This window comes from Nyctibius grandis, chromosome 1 (genome assembly GCF_013368605.1).
Source record: "Nyctibius grandis isolate bNycGra1 chromosome 1, bNycGra1.pri, whole genome shotgun sequence".
In the NCBI taxonomy this organism is placed as follows: domain Eukaryota; kingdom Metazoa; phylum Chordata; class Aves; order Nyctibiiformes; family Nyctibiidae; genus Nyctibius; species Nyctibius grandis.
This window is the reverse complement of record NC_090658.1, coordinates 92,383,347-92,403,637: the sequence shown is the minus strand read 5'-3', so window position 1 is coordinate 92,403,637 and position 20,291 is coordinate 92,383,347. Positions and strand designations below refer to the sequence as shown.

At 38.2% G+C, this 20,291-nt stretch overlaps 1 protein-coding gene across 1 annotated transcript in view; it reads right to left on the bottom strand.

Moving 5' to 3' along the window:
• ME1 (malic enzyme 1) overlaps window positions 1-20,291 on the bottom strand; it is a 201,805-nt gene that overhangs the window by 95,636 nt on the left and 85,878 nt on the right. The window contains exons 4-5 of the mRNA XM_068407936.1: window positions 12,328-12,403; window positions 10,986-11,147 (exon numbers count right to left, since the gene is read on the bottom strand). Of these exons, the coding sequence (XP_068264037.1) occupies window positions 10,986-11,147; window positions 12,328-12,403 (238 nt within the window). The remainder of the gene's footprint in view (window positions 1-10,985; window positions 11,148-12,327; window positions 12,404-20,291) is intronic.

Here is a 20,291-nt window from a genome sequence, read left to right as displayed (position 1 = left end):
AAACTATAAGAGGACTTTAAGCAGAGGCAACATAGGATGATGGTGGATGTAAATATGGCACTGAAATATATAATATTACTTTATACAGCATGCATATTAAATAGATAATATGAACTTGAAAGTCTCTTTTAATTTAATTGTACTAGAACAATTGGATGAGTTTTAAAAATTGCAGTAACCTTCTGTTGTACAATGACAACAATAAGCCCCTGGTGAAAAAAAAAATGAAGACTTTGCTCTATTGGTTTTTTATTTATTTAAAAAGGACTGTAAGTATTTTTGCTACTGACAGGAAATGTAGATCAAGATATTTTTCATTCCCATATTAGGGTAAAAGGAGATGAGCATTATAGCAGTAGTGAGGTAAACACAGAATGTCTTTCTACTATTATAGTAAAGAACAAAGCCCATTACAAGTGAATTCAGTATTAAACAAAATGCTGATAATGTACATATTATGAAACTGAGAACAATACTTAAAGAAAATAAATGTTTAAAAGCCAAGCCCATTTATATTTGAGTTTTATTGGTAAAACTGCTGGTACCCATAGCTGCTGAGTTATGCCTAAGAAAATATGAGAAAAGCATCCAAATGAAAACAAGGGAGGTGATGTAATACATTCCCCTGGGAACACCATGGTAAAGAATAGCAAATGATCTTCTACATTTGTAAATAAGTCAGAACAGTTAACAGCTCTAAATATGGTGGGAAATGCTGTTCCCCTTTGTACACAATTATGTCCTAAAAGGGGTAGGCAATGTTTTGTATTTCAGCTCTCTTAATACATGACTAGTAGAAGGCATCCCTTAGGAAGCACATTTATACAGAGTCTTCTGTATAAATTAAGGTTTAACACAACCAATGAAATATACAGTAAGGCAGAAGATACAGAAGAAATAGTAATAGGAAAAAAATTGCAGAAGACTATGGACAAAATAGAAGATAAACTCAAAGATTCTTCAAAAGGCAGTCTTTAAAAGACTGAGACACGCTGGAAACCTCAGTATCTTGGGTAAATGTAGACTCTCAAGATTCCCTCCCTGGAACCTCATCTCAACAACATGCTGCAGTCACTTCAGGCAAGGGTTTCAGGCCATAGAGGGTAAAAAACCTTCCTGACTAGAGTCATATGCAGTTTTGAGGATATACTTGAAAGTAAAAATTAGGAAATTTATTATTTTAGTATTCAGTAAAAAATTGACATTTCATTCTTAGATTATTGATTGCAGAAGTGATTTCTGAAATATAGCGGCATCCACTATCAAAACCAATGAAAATAATTGTGTAGAACACACCATCAGCAAATTACTTTCTTATTTCTTGCAAGAAAATCATGATGCAAGAGGTCTTTTTGAATGTTACTGAACGGTATTTTTATGGCTACCTAACAGATAACATAAACTGCCAACATCAGTTTCCTTGGGACTCGCTCAAAGCTGAGGTGGACCTCAGCAGGACTTTGAGCTCTTACTGGCTCAAGAAGAAAAGCCAACAGTGAAGAATGAGCCATTTTCCTTTCCTAAGACTAAAGACAGCAACTGTTTGGCCAGTAAGCTTTTAGGTCCTTTTCTTTTTTTTCTTTCTTGTGGTTATTATCTGTTACTCTCCACGAGCATTGCTTGATGCATCTTGTCAGTGAGCATGCCTGTACACAACATATTGGATATATTTTGGGAAAAAAGAGAGTCTGTGAAAACTGATTATAGCTCTCAGAATAAATCTGGACAGAAGGTGAAGAAACGTATGGAGAAAAGAAAGCACAGACAAAAGTCAGATGCAAGCTACCATGCAGACTGACACATTTAACAAGATTAAAACAGGAAATGTGGTTTCCAGATAAAACACAGTATTCCAAAATATGGAATATTCTGTGCAATAAAGGCCTCTCTATCCAGTAACAATTTACCATTTCTATTGATGAGAGGGTCCTGTGAAAATACAGAATTTTCTAACAGCCCAGATATATTAACTCTATGTATGATGTAATGGACATATCTGTGTGTGCACAAACACTTCCACATAAATGAATGCCAAGTCTGAATATGAACCTATGTATAGACTGAGATGGGAACAACTAGCATTTATTACGAATATTGAAATAAAAATAAATAAATGCAGCAGAATTCTGTATTACTTCATTCCTCCTCTCATCACGTTATAAACAGGAAGTTACTCAAGAAATACTACCTTTGTGCGATGCAATATAATGGGACCAAATATTATAAAGAGTTTGATTGAGGCCTGATTAGAGAGACCTTTGGAGAATCTTATTGTTCTGATTCATTATTCGTAATAATGACAATGTCTGTACTAGAATAAAATAATCATCTCATATATCAAAGTTCAAGTTTAGTTTTTTTCCACAAGATTCAGAAAAGCACATAAAAGATTACAGTTTCTTCCACATCTGTATTGTCGAAATAAAGTGAAAAAAACTTAGTACATGCAAGAAAACACAGAACAAGAATTCTAACATGCTACAGAAGATGACTTTGGGTAAGTATTCACTTAACAACAACTTTCACTACCATTGTGGTAAGAATTTCAATATTAACTAATCCCAACTTCAGCAATAGTCAGCAAAATGGCACACAGCCATTCACTGGAAATGAGGTAACATTTTGAAATTCTGATGAATATTTGCATGTTTGGTTTTTTTTCTTACTTCAGTGGACAACAAATCATGTATTTTGAAATATTAAACTTCCAAATAAAATCTGTGGGAAAACTGTAATTGTTGTTAAACATGCCCACGCCTCTGCTTGCTCACTATAGTAATCTGTGTGTAAGGCTCCATGCCAGTTCACACATCCCAGGTACCTCACAAGCTCAGCAACAAAGGCGGCACAAAGCTTCGTAGGAAACACAATCAGGCGGAAACTCCTGATCCACAGAGAAAAAATACTGAGGCATGAGACATCCAAACTGTGTGTTGGAATCAGCTTAGGCTATGAAAATATTAATGAGACAGAAACAGCAGTGATAACATATGGCTTACAAAGGCCATGAAGAAAATACAAAAATGATGATTTGTATAAAAGCCCAAAGAAGACCTGAGGGACGTTAGCATTCACTAGTGATATGCTTCTGATGTCCAACAGATAAAGCACTAATACCTAGCTAAAACTCCTCTGTAATAATAAAAATACCATTCAATTTGAATACTTAAATATAATACAAGTGTTTTCCTTCAGCTTTCATGAATTACCTTTCCAGTATGTATACTTCATGACTGCATGACTAACTATGTCCTTCACTGAATATGCCACTTAAAAACTATTACTCAGAATCTGGAGCGTTTTTGTCAGCAATTGAACTTTTATATTAAAAAGTAGATGCTCCATGATAAATATGAAATATTTTTTGTCACCATATTACATTAATTTTAAAATAACTGTACGTTCAGCAGCATGTATAAAAACCTGTGCAAACTCTCTTCTCATTCTGATAAAATTTAACAATTTTGATCAATATTTCCTTCTAAGAGTAGGCTAAACTTGCCAAGCTATTGCTTTGGATCTACAATACACCACAAGATCATATACATAAACCTTTACTTTTCAATTTATTTCAAGTTTCCCTTGAAGTAAGCTTATTTAATATAATTTCTTATCTGTTGCCTAAAGCCCGTGATTTCATTTACTCTTCCTCATCTGTTTTACTACTTTCTGTGTGCTCTACTGACAATCCAACCTGGTGAGTTTACAAGACTCAATACCTGAGAAATAGAAAGCTAGGAATTTGCAGAACAGACTAATGAAAAATAATATTTTTGGCCAGAAAAAGCAAGCTACAACTTAGTCAAAAGACTGAGTTCAACACGTGTCAATAACAAATCAATCAGCAGCACATGGCAGAAACATATTCAAATGGTAAATCTAGATTTATTATTACACTTACAAATTCTCAACACACCTGAGTTAAAATACTGAGTCAAAATAACTTTTGAAACTTTCAAGTTGCAAATGTATTACCAGACATATTGTAACTATTCACTAAGAGAACATTAAAGAGCGAGAAAAGCTCTACAAAAAACTACTGAAAAACATCAGCTGTCGGATACTTGTGATTCACTCAAGTACATCACCCAACGGCCCCCGCACTGAGGGGAACTGGTGGCTCTCATAAGTACCATCCCTTCCCCAGCTCATTCTTTAGGTTTGCAAGTGTAATATGGACGTTGGCACAGTTTCATGTGTCCCTCTTGTTTAAATAAAGCATGTTTAGGAGTGATGGGCAATGCCATATTTATTTTAGAAGTGAATTCTTCTGAAACACACTGGAAAAATTACTCTAAACCCTGTCAATTTTAGAAGATGCACCCATAAAAACAGATTGTACTTGTCCATTCCCTCCTTTAACGCATGTTCAGTCCACTCCAAATAACTGAACAGATTTGAAAGGAGACTACCAATTCCCACAAATTAAAAAAATGTGATTTTTTTTCCTTCTACACAATGGGCTAGACAGAATTGTAATTCAGAAATTACTTTACTTTTCAGTACTTCTGAACACTGAAAAGAGAAAAGAAAAAATGACTCATGAGATTGACTCTAAGAAAAGTAATATCCTACCACAATATTTTCTTGGCAACTGGAAGCTGGGAAAGGGGAGGAAAAGGGAATATTCATGTATTTTCTCCTTTGTTCAAGTGCTGGCAGTGTACTACCAGGGAAGGATCTAGCAGCAAGATCCAAGGGGGAAAAAAAAATTCCACTTGTAAAATAGAACTTAATTTGTTAAGAAGAGTGCAGTTATCTACTACCAGAATGGCACAGATAGGGAGTAGCCAAATGATAAAAAAAAAACACAGAAGATTTACTCCATCAATACTATTACAAATTTTCCTGTCTGGAATTCAGCACCATAGGGCCACAGCACTACCTTTGAGCACCTTCCCTGTCCTGTTTTGTGGAACATTGAAAAAAGCCTCTCTTGGTCAACCAGGTTAATTGGTCAGTGACATTTTAACATAGCAAAATAAAAAGCTGCGTATCTAGAAACCTCCTGTTTTTATCACACAGTGTCATTTATATTTCAGAAATACTCAAAACTACTAGGGAATGCACTCGAGAATATAACCTAGAAACAAGAGTCCCATATATGCACCAGATAAAGAAACAGATCTTTTTTATATAGACAGGAGCAATTTCTATTCATAGCGTTCAGGAAATGCTACTACTATTTTACAGTAAAACTATCACTGAAATGCTGTCCCTAGTTTTAACAACCATCATTCAAGAGGAAGGCAAAAGGACCTTTTTAAATTCAGAGAGCATAACCATTCCATAATACATTTACTACACAAACAACTGCGTAGAAGTGCTGCTTATATACATATGAATGCCAATATTGACTGTCTTTTATTCAGAAATCCCTACAGCTGCACACAATTTACATGATTTGTTCAATACGTTTACATCTTTAGATTGGTAAGATATGAAATTGCAGGTTTCCTCTATACTCAGCTTTCTTCTGTCCAGGCTTCTATTCTGGTTGGAATACGAATAATAAAAGCAGGTTTGTTTCTGTTTTCTCAAGAGTTTCCATTTGCACATTCATAGGTAGATATTTTTCAAGAACATGAAACTTGGAAAGCTGGTACCAGTTCTTATGACAATTGGAAGTAATTTGGGGAAATGCAGAAAGCTAACTAGCACAAGTTGAAGAACTGAGCTTGAATTTGCTCCTGTTTTTCTGGATTCAGCCCTCCACCACGGATGCCTGTCATTCCTCCAGAACAGTCAGAACTGTCATGCTCGTTGACCTATTTAGGGCAACTGTGAGAACTGAAACATTCCTGCATTTAAATATTTGTAGTAAGCTAAGGGAAAAAATATTCCAAAGCAAGCACGCAGGAAATAACTTGAAATAGCAGCCCACAAGTCCCTGAAGTGTGGCAGATGAAGGAGGAGTAGCTGCCCTAGCAGCTGTCCTGCATGTATCTCTCTCGTGCACTGTTCAGTACTTAAATGTCTCTATTTGACAGTTATACAAATAAAGAATAGGCATTTGCAAAAAGTGAACTGACCGTCACGATTCACCTGTACATTAACGGAGTATATGTATGACCAGCCAGCTATTTAACTATGTCTACCCAGTGCAAGACAGGGTTTGCACATCCAGCTTCTTTGAAACCATCACGGCTGCAGCTGGAGTGACTTCTGACATGTGAGCAAGCCTGATGGGTGGCATGTGGCCACTGTCCCAGCTCTCAGAGAACTGCCTCTAGGACACCAAGATGCCTTCTGCTAAAAACTGCCTATGTAAAAAGTTCTTCCAATACCAGGTGTCTTGGCTTTTCTGCATTGTATGAAAGCACTGTTTAAAAGAGTTGAATGCTTTCTACCTAAGCTGAAATTTATGGTTAATGTTTTACGTTTAAATGCTAACACACAATTAATCTTCCCAAAGCTCCCATAACTGGCCATTGCCAGTACTGAATTTACACATGCAATCAATCCAGGATTGCTCTGGCAGCCCTGAACTTGTCAGAGCTTCTCTTGTAAGGTACCAAATAAACACAGTTCTCATTCCTGTTAAGCATCCATTATTAGATTAAGATTTTTATGGTCAGAGGAAACCCTTTCACCACTGGTTTGACTTCTATATAACACAAGCCATCAGTCTTCCTAGATTTGATTCCTGCTCTGGCTGGATAATAGTACTTTAACTAAACCATGTCTCATCTATGACCCTTGGACACTAAAAATAGTGCTTCCAAGTCATTGATAAAGATATTAAACATTGCAGAGCTAAAAAAAAAACCTGAAATACCATAAAACCACAAATATTTTATTATTCCTCACAGAAATATATGTTTTAAATTGCATTTTCTCTAGTAACACAGGAGGCCTGCTTTGGTTTTTGTTGGTCCGGTTTCTTAAAAGGAACAGAATGAATTCAAATGTGTTACTGAAGGTAAAAAATAAGAGTTAACCAAAAATCTGTAAATTTACTTTATCATTAGATTAAATTTGTTTTTAATAAGCCCATGCTAATCAGCAATAGTTATTTTATCCTCAATTCTTGATTAGTCAAACTTTTTGATACTACTCAATTCCTTATCTAAGGTTACAGCAATCAGGACCATTGTATTTTAAATAAGAGCCTTAACTTTAATTCAATCTTCCTGAACTTCTCAATTCATCCCAGATATAATGCCCCCTCCCTGGAATTCTTCAAGGCCAGGCTGGTTGGGGCTTTGAGCAACCTGGTCTAGAGGAAAGGTGTCCCTGCCCATGGCAGGGGGTGTGGAACTAGATGATCTTTAAGGTCCCTTCCAACCCAAACCATTCTATGACTCTAGGTTTCTAGGATTCTATAGCAATTTAAAAAACCCACTACTTCCCCCGCCCCAGCTCAGCATGGTCCAGAAAGCTTTTACCAGAGGTTTTTTCTAAAAGAACTGGCCAAAGCATTATTTGAACATTATGATTTAAGGATCTTGACAAATTTTTAAAGCTTTTGTTTAACATATTCATTTGCTGTTAATAAAACAGAAAATAAGACTTCTCACCAAGATAGATAAAACTGACATTTTAAAAATATCTGCCATATTTATACTGACAATCTAATACTTCCACAAGTACCACCATTAAGGTAAAGCATCAGGAACAACAGAGAATCTCTTTCTTACTGTTTGTAATTAATACGGACTAAGTTTCTTTTCTTTGGTGTCTTTTGCTTTTTAAATGCCTATAAACCTAGTTTTTGAACTTGTTTCTATTATTGGGTTTTGCTGTTTGTATTTTTTTTAAATTGCCAGTTTTCACATCCCTGTAAGCCAGGCTGATTTTTAACCAGCAGGCTTGCCTCAACATTGTTTATTTTGTGAGCGTTTAATAACATGTTTTAAGTAGCAAACAATCATCATTCACATTTTAATGTTTAAATGTTTTCCCTTGATTCAGCTTGATTATTTCTATCATCCTTAAACCACCCCACTTGCAGTGCTGAGTACATGCATTTCAGGTAGGTCTCCGTTAATTTGTAGTTGCTTGTACCTTGACAACCATTCATTTTTCTTCTGCAATGTTTCTTTAACCCTTTCAAAGTGATTAACATATACCTCTATAACATTAGATGAATGCCTAGAATCCAGAGATCACATCACCTCAGGTTTTCGAATAACACTTTCACATCAGTACTGAGACTGGTACCTGAGTATTACTTGGATTGAAATCCCACCTGAGAAGCACTATCCTCACACTTGAAAAACATATGGCTACTGAGTTAAGGCACAACTTTTAGTGAGATTGTCATGGTCTGTAGTAAATAAATAACTAACACTCCGAATATTATTTTAAATGCTTTGGATAAAAATGCCTTGTCAGCAACTACTTGCCTCCAATTTGTCAATGACTTATGAAACAGGCATATTATTTTTGGCAGCGGTCAACACCACTTCTTTTGGACGCTCAGTCCCACACTGATTACATGGAGTAATTTACTAGCTTGGTCACGCAAGTCTTTCTACTAGGTCAAGTTTTACTCATAAGTAAGCAGTTTCCATTTCTCTTGCTTATTATCTAGGCAATTGTATAAAATACTTTATTTGCCTCTCTTCTCTTTCCTTGGTTTTATGAGTAGCAGGATAATACCCCAGCTAAAAATACCTCTGCTAAAACTAACAGCAATTAGGCTTTTAATAATCATCAGAAATTGAGTGAGTTGCTCCTCAGGGTTACTGTTTTGGGTCCTGTACACAACAAACAATACAGGATGAGAATTTCTGAAGTTTTTCTTGCAATCTGCTTTAGAGTAAGATTTAATCTTTTTGGAGAATTTGCAGGTTGTGCACAACCGCATAATAGTTGCCAAAAATACATATTTTAAAACTTCCTTTAAAGCACTGAGGCCCTCACAGAAAGGGAAAAGGAACTAATCTAAATGGAAAACATCTGCACATTTCAAAAAACATGTTCAGCATAATTATTATTTATATGCGCTCAAGTTATGAGAGTGATTTCTATTGTGTCTTATTATGGAAAATCCTGGCTAGAGTAAGAAAATATAGCATAAAAATACAGTTATTTATCCAAGAGGTCTAGATTTTAAGATAGGGAATTGCAGTGCAATTCCACAGCAGCTTGACCTAATATAACCAGCTTAGCCAGCAAAACATGATCGCTTTTTGGCCCTTTCAGTTCTCTACCGTGGCTCACCACCTGGTTACACAACCACCAGTGCTAGAAACAGGAATGTGCTGCAAGCGGCGAGGGAGGGTATTAGAGGGAAGAAATTAAGGGAGCTGGTGCCCCAGGATTCCTGACTTTGACTAAAGTAGCCAGGGAACTGCACCCAAGCTCCAATCAACGAACCCCAACAGAAGCAGTCCTGTCCTACACTGCTAACCACCATGCTGGCTGGGGACTGAAACATGCTCGGCCTCTAATTGCACTGTATGTCTAAAACTGAAGCAGTTCATAATATGGTCCTAAAATAAGAAGCCATATTTCAAAGTGAAACAACAAAAGGCATCCTCCTGATCAGAAAGTTAATATTTCAGAGCATCAATAAACCCCAGCTCGCACAATTTTTATGCATCTTGTAATACTTTAGGTTTGACACTCTTTCATACACATTGAACTCATTGTTTAGTCACAAGAACAGTGACATGAAAGTTGAGCTACTGGTATGAGTATGCTTGTTTTGCTATTTATGTGTATATATATATATATATGTTTGGTATCTTTCAAGAAAGTAATACACTATGAAAAATTTAAAATTACAAAGCAACTCAAGCATAAAAGCAAAATGTAAAGCCTACTGCAGAATCAGAAGTAGCTGATGCAGTTAACGGCCTAGAAACATTCAATAATAGATTAGATAATTGGCCAAGTTGCTCAAACCAGGAATAAAAACATTTTATAGCTAATGAGACTTGTATGTGATTTGATATGGCTATGTGCTACAGTGTTCAGATACATCTCACGAGTAAGTCTGTCCACTTTCAGAAGGGTGTTCTTGGGGGACAGAGAGAGGGGGTAGCAGGCTATTTCTCAGTTCAGTAATGCTTTCATGATGTATTCTCTAAATTATCCCAGTGGGGCAGGCGTGGAGGTGTGTGTAAAGCTGAAGACGCACACACCCAACACAACAATCTAGAAGTCCTAGCTAAATTTACTGGTACAGGAATGCTTTATGTAGTTATAGTACACACAAATCTCTGATACATTTATCATGCATAAAGTTTAACACTTGCATTGTTTATAGTATAACATTTGTTTAATTCTGCTGAAGCATAATGATATTTGACATCATCATTCAGAGTCACTAATTCAAATATTCTTTCAGAAAAAAAAAGAAGGAAGAACAGGGGCCAAGTAATTAACTACTAATCCCTGTAGGCCTGGAAATAACAAAGCAAATTTTCAACAACTTTAAATCTCTGCACTTCATGCAAATGGAAAGTCAAGTTTAAGAGAGTAAGGTCCACTTACTTGAAGCACTAAGACCTCATTTTGGGAAATGTCATCGTATTACAGTGCTTTCTATAGCTAAAGTCAATGTACAACTGAAGTATGTAGACATGCATTCCCAGCACAGATCAGGCTATAGCTTCAAGCTGTTCACCAAAACGAGGGGCACAGTCAGAATTTACATCTGAAATCACTGCAGAGGAATTCTCCAGCAGAAGTGGAGAAAGAATGCTGCCTTAAATTGTGTTTTTAACTCTGTCAACCCCCTCTTCTTGAGATCTAATTTCCCATACCACTTTTTAACACGTACAATGTATGCAGCCCATTTTTACAGACAACAGTGTCCTTAATTACTTGAGCCTTACAAAACAGTCTACACTGTGCTTTAGGATGAGTATATCTACACTGTGTATTAGGATGAGACTTTTTCCCGAGAACTTTTTAGTTTGCACATAATCAAAGTCAGTATCATAACAAAGAAAAACAACTTTTCACAATTCAACTTTTATATAGTTCCCTTCAAACAGCTAATACTCACTACACATTAGAAAAGGATTTACCTCATTATCTGTTCCCACATCCAACATCACTGGTAGACACTCGTGAGGTTTTACTCCTCCGCAAGCCGTATAAAGTGCCAGTTTACCAACTGGGATGCCCATTCCATAACAGCCAAGGTCTCCAAGACCAAGAATACGTTCTCCATCTGTCACCACAATAGCCTAGAGGAAGAAATAAAAGCTTCTTTGCTTGTATGTACTAAGTATTCCATTATCTTCCCATTATTTTTTAATTTTCATGTAAAAATTGTAACAGGTACAAACAAATCAATAGTACAACAAAGGCCCATAATTGTTTTATTGTATTTCACTGGTTTTGTTACACTATTTTAAGACTCTTGCTTCACTATAAATGGGACTTTCATATAAAACTTTTAAGAATACACAAGAGAGGTATTTAGTATTACATTACAAGGTAACTGGCATTGTTCCCTCTTAAGCCTTTCTGTCAACAGTATGAAAACAGAACAGGAAGGGAAAGGAAGTTATCCACAAAAAAAAGAAGAACCCCAGACTCCTGGCTTTTGTCATGGCTGTTTTCAGCAGAACCAGAGCCAACCACTCCTGCTGGCCTTTGACAGGGCTGTCTACAGCCACCTGGTTCTTAGCCTTCAAAGATGTATTTTGTCTTCCCTTGAGCAAATAACACACTCCATCATACTTATACACATGAAGAAGTATATGTGTTTTCATTGAAATACAGGAACTCAGTAAACCCCACAAAACTGTCTGTGCTAAAAAGGAAGATTTTTCATAGTAAAGGACAGAAGTGCTCAGTACAGCAAGCAGCTGACAACACTTGTCATACTCTGTGACAAGCCATTTTCCATTAGTTGGAAATTTAATATTTTTTGTGAGAGAGCTCATCAGGTATCATACGAGGAGAACTATTAACCCAAACACTAGAATGGGTTGCCAAGAGATCTTGTTGAGTTTCCACCCTTAGAGATACTCAAAACCCAACTGGACATGGCCCTGAGTAACCTGCCTTGGCTGACATTGCTTGAGCAGGAGGATGGACTAGATGATCTCCAGAGGTGCCTTCCTACCTCAACCATTCTGTGAACCTCAACCACTCCCTGAAATGCAGAAAAAGTATTCAGGGGTTCTTTCAATACATAATATTCCATTTAATTGACCAATTAATCAATAAAGGATGCCTATAGCTAAACAAGGGTTTAGAGACCTCAAAATTTGGCTGTAACAGCATTGTTTCTATTTTAAAAATGAGCTAAGAAACCACTGAAATCGAATTGATAAAAAACTTATAAAACTATCTTAACCAAGTCACCTTGGGTGCAAACCAGTGTCAGCTTTGTCATGCAACTAAAACTGAATTTACCTTGACGATATTTTCTGGCCAGGATTTAAGCATTGTAGCAATGTGTCCCCGGTCATGGATAGTAATGAAAAGACCTCTGCAAATAAAAAAATACTTTTCATTATAAACAGGCAATTAAATACTTCAGTATAAATAAAATAAATAACGAATTAACTCTATGCAAATGTGTTTCCAGCATACATAGATTCAGTTCAATAATAAGTGCTCAATTTTGTATGAATGAGGAAATTACATGTCTGCATTTAGTAGAAGTCAGAGAACACGTAACTCAGTAAAGCTTCACTGAGCAGTGACAATCTGTAAAAGGCATTTCTGAAAATGGCTGTTTGATTTCAAAGCTCACTGAGCACTTGATCCGTTCAAATGTGTTTAATTGTCCCAGACCACAAAAACTGTTCATTGTATGACAGTGATCATTAGTGCCCCAGCAGTCCTAACATTTACATACAAGAATAGGCCAAAGTTTTAATTTATGAACAAAACCTGAAATAAGCCATATATTATCATTACATAAAATAATTCAACTGTTTAGAAAACAGTCTGCCTATTTAATTAGATTGCCCCTTTGACACCTACAAAAGTGGGAAATTATCTTCTCTATGTGAAAATCTCTTTGTTTTGAAAGCATGTAGCACATCCTACAGTGATAAGCATATCAAACTTTTACTTTGAAGAGTATTTGTAAATTGACCTTTAGTTCCACCAGTACAGAAAAGTATAAAATAAAATGACAGAAAAGTGTAGAAGCAAAATCAATATAGTATCTTCTCCTTCTACGACAAGGTGACCAACTTACTGGATGAGGGAAAGGCTGTGGATGCTGTCTGCCTAGACTTCAGTAAAGCCTTTGACAGAGTATCCCACAGCATGCTCCTGGAGAAACTGGCTGCTCATGGCTTGGATGGGCGTACGCTTCACTGGGTAACAAACTGGCTGGATGGCCGAGCCCAAAAAGTTGTGGTGAATGGAGTTAAATCCAGTTGGCGGCCAGTCACAAGTGGTGTTCCCCAGGGCTCAGTACTGGGGCCAGTTCTGTTTGATACCTTAGTCAATGATCTGGATGAGGGGATCGAGTGCACCCTCAGTAAGTTTGCAGATGACACAAAGTTGGGCAGGAGTGTTGATCTGCTGGAGGGTAGGAAGGCTCTGCAGAGGGATCTTGACAAGCTGGATCGATGAGCTGAGGCCAATTATATAAGGTTCAACAAGGCCAAGTGTTGAGTCCTGCACTTGGGTCAAAACAACCCCGTGCACTGCTACAGGCTTGGGGAAGAGTGGCTGGAAAGCTGCCTGGTGGAAAAGGACCTGGGGGTCTTGATTGACGGCTGGCTGAATATGAGCCACCAGTGTGCCCAGGTGGCCAAGAAGGTCAACAGCATCCTGGCTTGTATCAGAAATACTGTGGCCAACAGGACTAGGGAAGCGATCATCCCTCTGTACTCAGCACTGGTGAGGCCACACTTTGAATCCTGTGTTCAGTTTTGGGCCCCTCACTGCAAGAAAGACATCGAGGTGCTGGAGCAAGTCCAGAGAAGGGCAACAAAGCTGGTGAAGGGTCTGCAGAACAAGTCTTATGAGGAGCAGCTGAGGAAACTGGGGTTGTTTAGCCTGGAGAAAAGGAAGCTCAGGGGAGACCTTATCACTCTTTACAACTGTCTGAAAGGAGGTTGTAGCGAGGTGGGTGCTGGTCTCTTCTCCCAAGTAACAAGTGATAGGACAAGAGGAAACGGCCTCAAGTTGTGCCAGGGGAGGTTTAGATTGGATATCAGGAAAAATTTCTTCACTGAAAGGGTTGTCAAACATCGGAACAGGCTGCCCAGGGAAGTGGTTGAGTCGCCATCCCTGGAGGTATTTGAAAGACCTGTAGATGGGGTGCTTAGGGATATGGTTTAGTGGTGGACTTGGCAGTGCTAGGTTAACAGTTGGACTCAATAATCTTAAAGGTTTTTTCCAACCAAAACAATTCTATGATTCTATGATTTTATTCTTCATTTATTTTACTTGATATGCAACTATAAATCCACATCCACTCAGACTTAATTTAATTCCCTTTCTTATGTACTTTTCTCTTGCAAGAGAGTGGAAAAAAATTCTCCCACTAAAGTCAATCTCTCAAAAACCATGAAGAAAACATCAATGAAGAAGTACATCCCAAAGATGCCTTCTTGTAATTAAATTTTACACTAGTAAGTATAAGGAGTTGTTTTCTGGAATTATTCTAAAGCATTTAACTCATCTATTATAAAAATTATAAACTAAAAATTAGAGAAGACTATTGAAAAATAATTTAAATGTAAGTCTACTACAATATCTCCATATTCATAGACGTGGGTACATGGCCATGTGGGTCTAAATAAAACTCATTAGTCAGGGAAATGCTTCTCAGATATGACTGCAAGTATTCCAAGTCAAGCAAAAAAATCTCCTGCAGTGTTAAAAAGTATATTAGTCAAGACACCCAAATGAGTCCAAAAATTATATTTCATTTAATATGTTTTATATTTAATACATATTAGATTATATATATTAAAATATCATGTGATATATATTTTTATATTTCATTTCATATTTAAATGTCATCTCCTTTGATGTCAAAAATATACAATTGCAATTGTTTATTATTTTGGACAAAAGGCAGTGTAAGACACATTGCAATTAACCAAGGCATTTCTTTTCATGTATTTTCTTTTTTAATGATTCAGAAACTGCAACCTCAAGTAGCTAATTAACTAAAAACTGTCATGTTCTAAAAGAAAAAATATATGCACTGTATAAAGGAAAAAAACAATCAGTCATTTCTGGTTAGATATATTTAACTGTTTAAATTTCATGTTATGCATTTCCCCCTAGAACTGGGAATTCTCTGATCCTGGCAGTCTCAATTAATTCCCCTTCTGCTTCCATTTCCCATGGTCAGAACAAAACGCACCAGGCTGGACGATTACATCTGTTGGTGGTTTCTTAATAAGTAACACCTGTCAGCAGATAAATTCTTCTACCCCAGTGGAAGCGACAGTCCTCGGGGGTGGGAGGGTTAATATTTACATCACTTTTCAGAAGTTGTGGTATTTACAGTATACAAGAATTTCTATTTGTGAGCCAGCTACCTGAAAAAAGATGGCCCTACCAGTGAAATGCCGTAAAGCAGCAAAGCAAAATAAACGTGGATGCTTCCTTTCTGATGTGAGCCATTTTATAAAACACTGTGGAAACTGTTAAATCATAAAATACAGCTTATCAAAATTGCTAGCCTAAGAGACAGTCAATCGTGAGAGAGGAGAAAATGAGGAGTGCAGGAGGAAAGCTGTCTAGAGGCATCACCCCTCTCCTTCTCCCCACCCTCCAATTTACACCAACCTAATAGATTCGTGTTAAATGAAGCAAGATCTTGTACTGATTTTCTAAAGAGCCAGAGCCCAGCCCAGTGTGGTTAAATGACCTCTTCCTTGCAAGCTAGGGAGAGAGGTCTCCATGGAATAAATTCCGCCGCAGAGGAAAATAAAGGCAGGGTGGCTGCTCCAGAAGGAATTTTGTTAGAACATTTGTAAGGACCTTTGAATAAGTATTGAGAGCATATTTCAGAAATCTGTTTAAGCAGGATCACATTCAAACAACAATGGAAAATAGAGGCTGAAGTGTAAACAGAGTCATGTTGAAAGCATTTCGCTGCCCTCCTCTCCCCTTCCCTCCATTCTTTCTGTAGATTAGTAAAAGGTTTCTGGACGCATTGTCCTGACTGAGAAGATACCCCTGGATTTAAGGGCACAGAATAAGAGATAAGAATCTTTTATTCTTTTACCTGGATCTGTTTTCCTCATCTTTCATTTCTTTAGTTAAAGCACTTTTCTCCTTTAAAGTGTCCTCTGCAAGTAGTCACACCCAGTTGCAAGAGGAATCCCAGCTTGCAATGGTGTCAGCCACAAGAATATTCAACCTGAGAATATTCACTGAGCTTGCTGGCAATTCTACCTGCAGGCAACCACCAAAATGTAGTACTACACATTTTTTATTTTCCATGGGGTCATGCTATGCCAAGGAAAAGCACCAACTGCACAAGGTTATTACAAGTGGGATAGGGTGACACAAGCTGACAAGATAGCCAACTATTTGGCTACCTAGCAGACATTATAGTTCTTTTTTGGCTGTCACAGCAGAGCCATGAGAAGAATCAAGAAAGGGGCAAGCTACACTACTTAAATTGGATTAAATTATATATGTATTTCAGTACAGAAATAAGACAGAATTATCTATTTGAGTATAATGTTAATAATAAGTACTGTCATGTCAGTGATGCACACCCTGCTCTGCCGGATGCAGAGCAAGAGACAGTCCGTGTGATGTGCATCTGTCTGACACAGCGCTCCAGCAGATGGACACGTAACACATTTCAGCACATAAAGAAGCAAGGTACAGGAAAAAGAAAACAAAACAAAATGCTTAAAGATAAGGTTTTGTAAAAAAAAAGGTGAGGAAAAATATGCTGCTTGTTTTTTAGCGTGCACATATCCACATCTCATGGGGAAGCAGGCTTAAATTCTCCTGTACACACCTTCAGAGCAGCCCAGGTTGGCAAGCTCACTGTAAAAGCAAGCGTAGGTTTTCTGTAGGTCCTTTCTTTTTGAACTGACATCTCGGTTACACATGTTATCTTTTCTTCAAGGCAACAAATTGAGACCTGCTGAGGCTTAAAAGGCCAATCAGCAAAACTGTGACTTAAAACTGACTGGAAGCTTGCAGCAGCAGACTAGTCTTCAAATTAACATGTTCATTTTGAACCTGGCACAATGCAGATCTACATGGAACTTTTCTGAGCACGTATGCAGAAGGGCTCATCTTCCGTCACCCTGGCCCAAATTAGCCTTCAGTTCAACACCACTTTATACCAGCCTAGCCAAAGGGAGCACTTCTACTTATGCCCACTTCAGATATATGAAACTTACAGCAGAGGAATAATTACGCAAATAAGTAACTATGCCTCCTTTCTTCTTGTCACACCACCAGTAAGAGCAGAGCCCTGACGAGTGAGAGGAGAACCCACGCTAGGACATTGGGATCCACCCAACAAAGGATGGATCTATTTTGGCTCACTGAGCTCATTACACTGTAGCGTATTTTACCAGTTATGTGGAGGTCATTCTACATCACATAATCTGTTTTATTAGAATTCTGATCTATGAGAACAAAGTAAACAGAATTAAATGGAATATTTGTTTATTATGCTTCAAGGAAATAATGTTCCACCAGCAATGTATTTGTCTATTTTCTATTAAAGAGCAGTTTAGAAAAATGTGTCATAGTAACAGAATAATCCTTTCTTTCCTCGTTTTATAATAACAGGAGGCAATCTAACATGTCTCAGAAAATGCCAAACATTTTTTAATGAAAAAAAGTTCAAACTTTTCTCACAACCCTACATGTTCAAAACTGAATTATGAACTGTACATAGAACTATAGTAGAGGTGACTTCACTTCCCTAGGCAGCCTAAATCAACAAGCTTGATAATAATAACAATAATGAAAAATCTTCAGGGACCAGCCTCAGTTTATTTCTGAGCCTAGACTTTCCCAAACTCCTGCACTTTGCAAGAAAGAGGTAAACTACTTCCCTAGTCTGTGTTGAAATTCCCTCCTATTTTTGTTAAGATTATAAAAAGCGGTACAATACAAACATTGTACTAGAAACTAAGAGGACCTATATGGCCCCAAAGAACAGTCTTCTCTTTTTTGCACCAAGAAATAATAACATTTTCCATTGTAACTGTTCAATATGGTCTCCCGTCATCATATAAAATGTACACACACTTTTAATTACATCTTACCTTACCAGGTTCCTTTGCATAGTAACATTCGTTCCAAGACCTCTGAGGTCTAATAAATACAACTCATGGGCTGATTTAAGGAATGCAGCTGTTCACAGATTTATTTTTTTACCTTTCCCTCCATACAGGAGTGAACTTCATTACTTTACAATGCACAGGTATTTCTTTCAATAAATAAAATAGTTGATGCTGAAACTGCAGCTGCTAGTGCCCTTCATCCTGAATTCATCAGTATTAAAGAAACCTTGGCTTTACATTTTCTAGACGTTGCATACTCAAAACTTATTTAAACAGAAAAGTTTGTAAGAAGCAAAACAAAGATTAAATCAAAAACCAACATCAAAAATAGGACAGGAGCATTGAGAACAGTACGCACTCTTAACACCTCTGAAAGGCTGGAGCTGTACATGCTAAGATATAGTTCATAAAACAGATAAGTACTAGCAGCATATGAAAGACAGTGGAGAATATTAACCCAGAAAAGACATAGAAGTTTATAAATATTATGTGTTATTTCATGCTTGGCATATGGTTTCTTAAGTGGTTGATTAGAAATAGTTATTTTTTAGAAGAAAGTGACTTCAAGTGTTCTGGAAGACAGATGCTAACAGATGCTAACACCTGCCAACTCCATTTAGCTATACTTAAAAGAATAATAGAATCACAGAATCACAGAATGTTAGGGATTGGAAGGGACCTCGAAAGATCATCTAGTCCAATCCCCCTGCCGGAGCAGGATTGCCTAGACCATATCACACAGGAACGCGTCCAGGCGGGTTTTGAATGTCTCCAGAGAAGGACACTCCACAACCTCTCTGGGCAGCCTGTTCCAGTGTTCAGTCACCCTCACCGTAAAGAAGTTTTTCCTCATATTTATGTGGAACCTCCTGTGTTCCAGCTTGCACCCATTGCCCCTTGTCCTGTCAAGGGATGTCACTGAGAAGAGCCTGGCTCCATCCTCATGACACTTGCCCTTTACATACTTATAAACATTAATGAGGTCACCCCTCAGTCTCCTCTTCTCTAAGCTAAAGAGACCCAGCTCCCTCAGCCTCTCCTCATAAGGGAGATGTTCCACCCCCTTAATCATCTTCGTGGCTCTGCGCTGGACTCTCTCTAGCAGTTCCCTGTCCTTCTTGAACTGAGGGGCCCAGAACTGGACACAATACTCCAGATGCGGCCTCACCAGGGCAGAGTAGAGGGGGAGGAGAACCTCTCTCGACCTGCTAACCACATCCCTTCTAATACACCTCAGGATGCCATTGGCCTTCTTGGCCACAAGGGCACACTGCTGGCTCATGGTCATCCTGTTGTCCACTAGGACCCCCAGGTCCCTTTCCCCTACGCTGGTCTCCAACAGGTCTGCCCCCAACTTGTACTGGTACATGGGGTTGTTCTTGCCCAGATGCAGGACTCTACACTTGCCCTTGTTATATTTCATTAAATTTCTCCCCGCCCAACTCTCCAGCCTGTCCAGGTCTCTCTGAATGGCTGCGCAGCCTTCCGGCGCATCAGCCACTCCTCCCAGTTTGGTGTCATCAGCGAACTTGCTGACAGCGCACTCTAATCCCTCATCCAAGTCATTAATGAATATATTGAATAGAACTGGTCCCAGAACCGACCCTTGAGGGACTCCGCTAGACACAGACCTCCAACTGGACTCTGTCCCACTGACCACTACTCTCTGGCTTCTTTCCTTCAGCCAGTTCACAATCTACCTCACTACCCGATCATCCAGACCACACTTCCCCAGTTTAGCTGCGAGGATGCTGTGGGAGACCGTGTCAAACGCTTTACTGAAATCGAGATAGACCACATCCACAGCTTTACCATCATCTATCCACCGGGTAACATCCTCATAAAAGGCTATCAAGTTGGTTGAGCAAGACTTCCCCTTGGTGAAGCCATGTTGACTACCCCTAATGATCCCCCTATCCTTGATGTGCCTAGAGACAGCACCAAGAACAAGTTGCTCCATCACCTTTCCAGGGATGGAGGTGAGGCTGACCGGTCTATAGTTACCCGGGTCCTCCTTCTTGCCCTTTTTGAAGACTGCAGTGACATTCGCTTTCCTCCAGTCCTCAGGCACCTCTCCCATTGCCCACGACTTAGCAAAGATGATGGAGAGTGGCCTAGCAATGACTT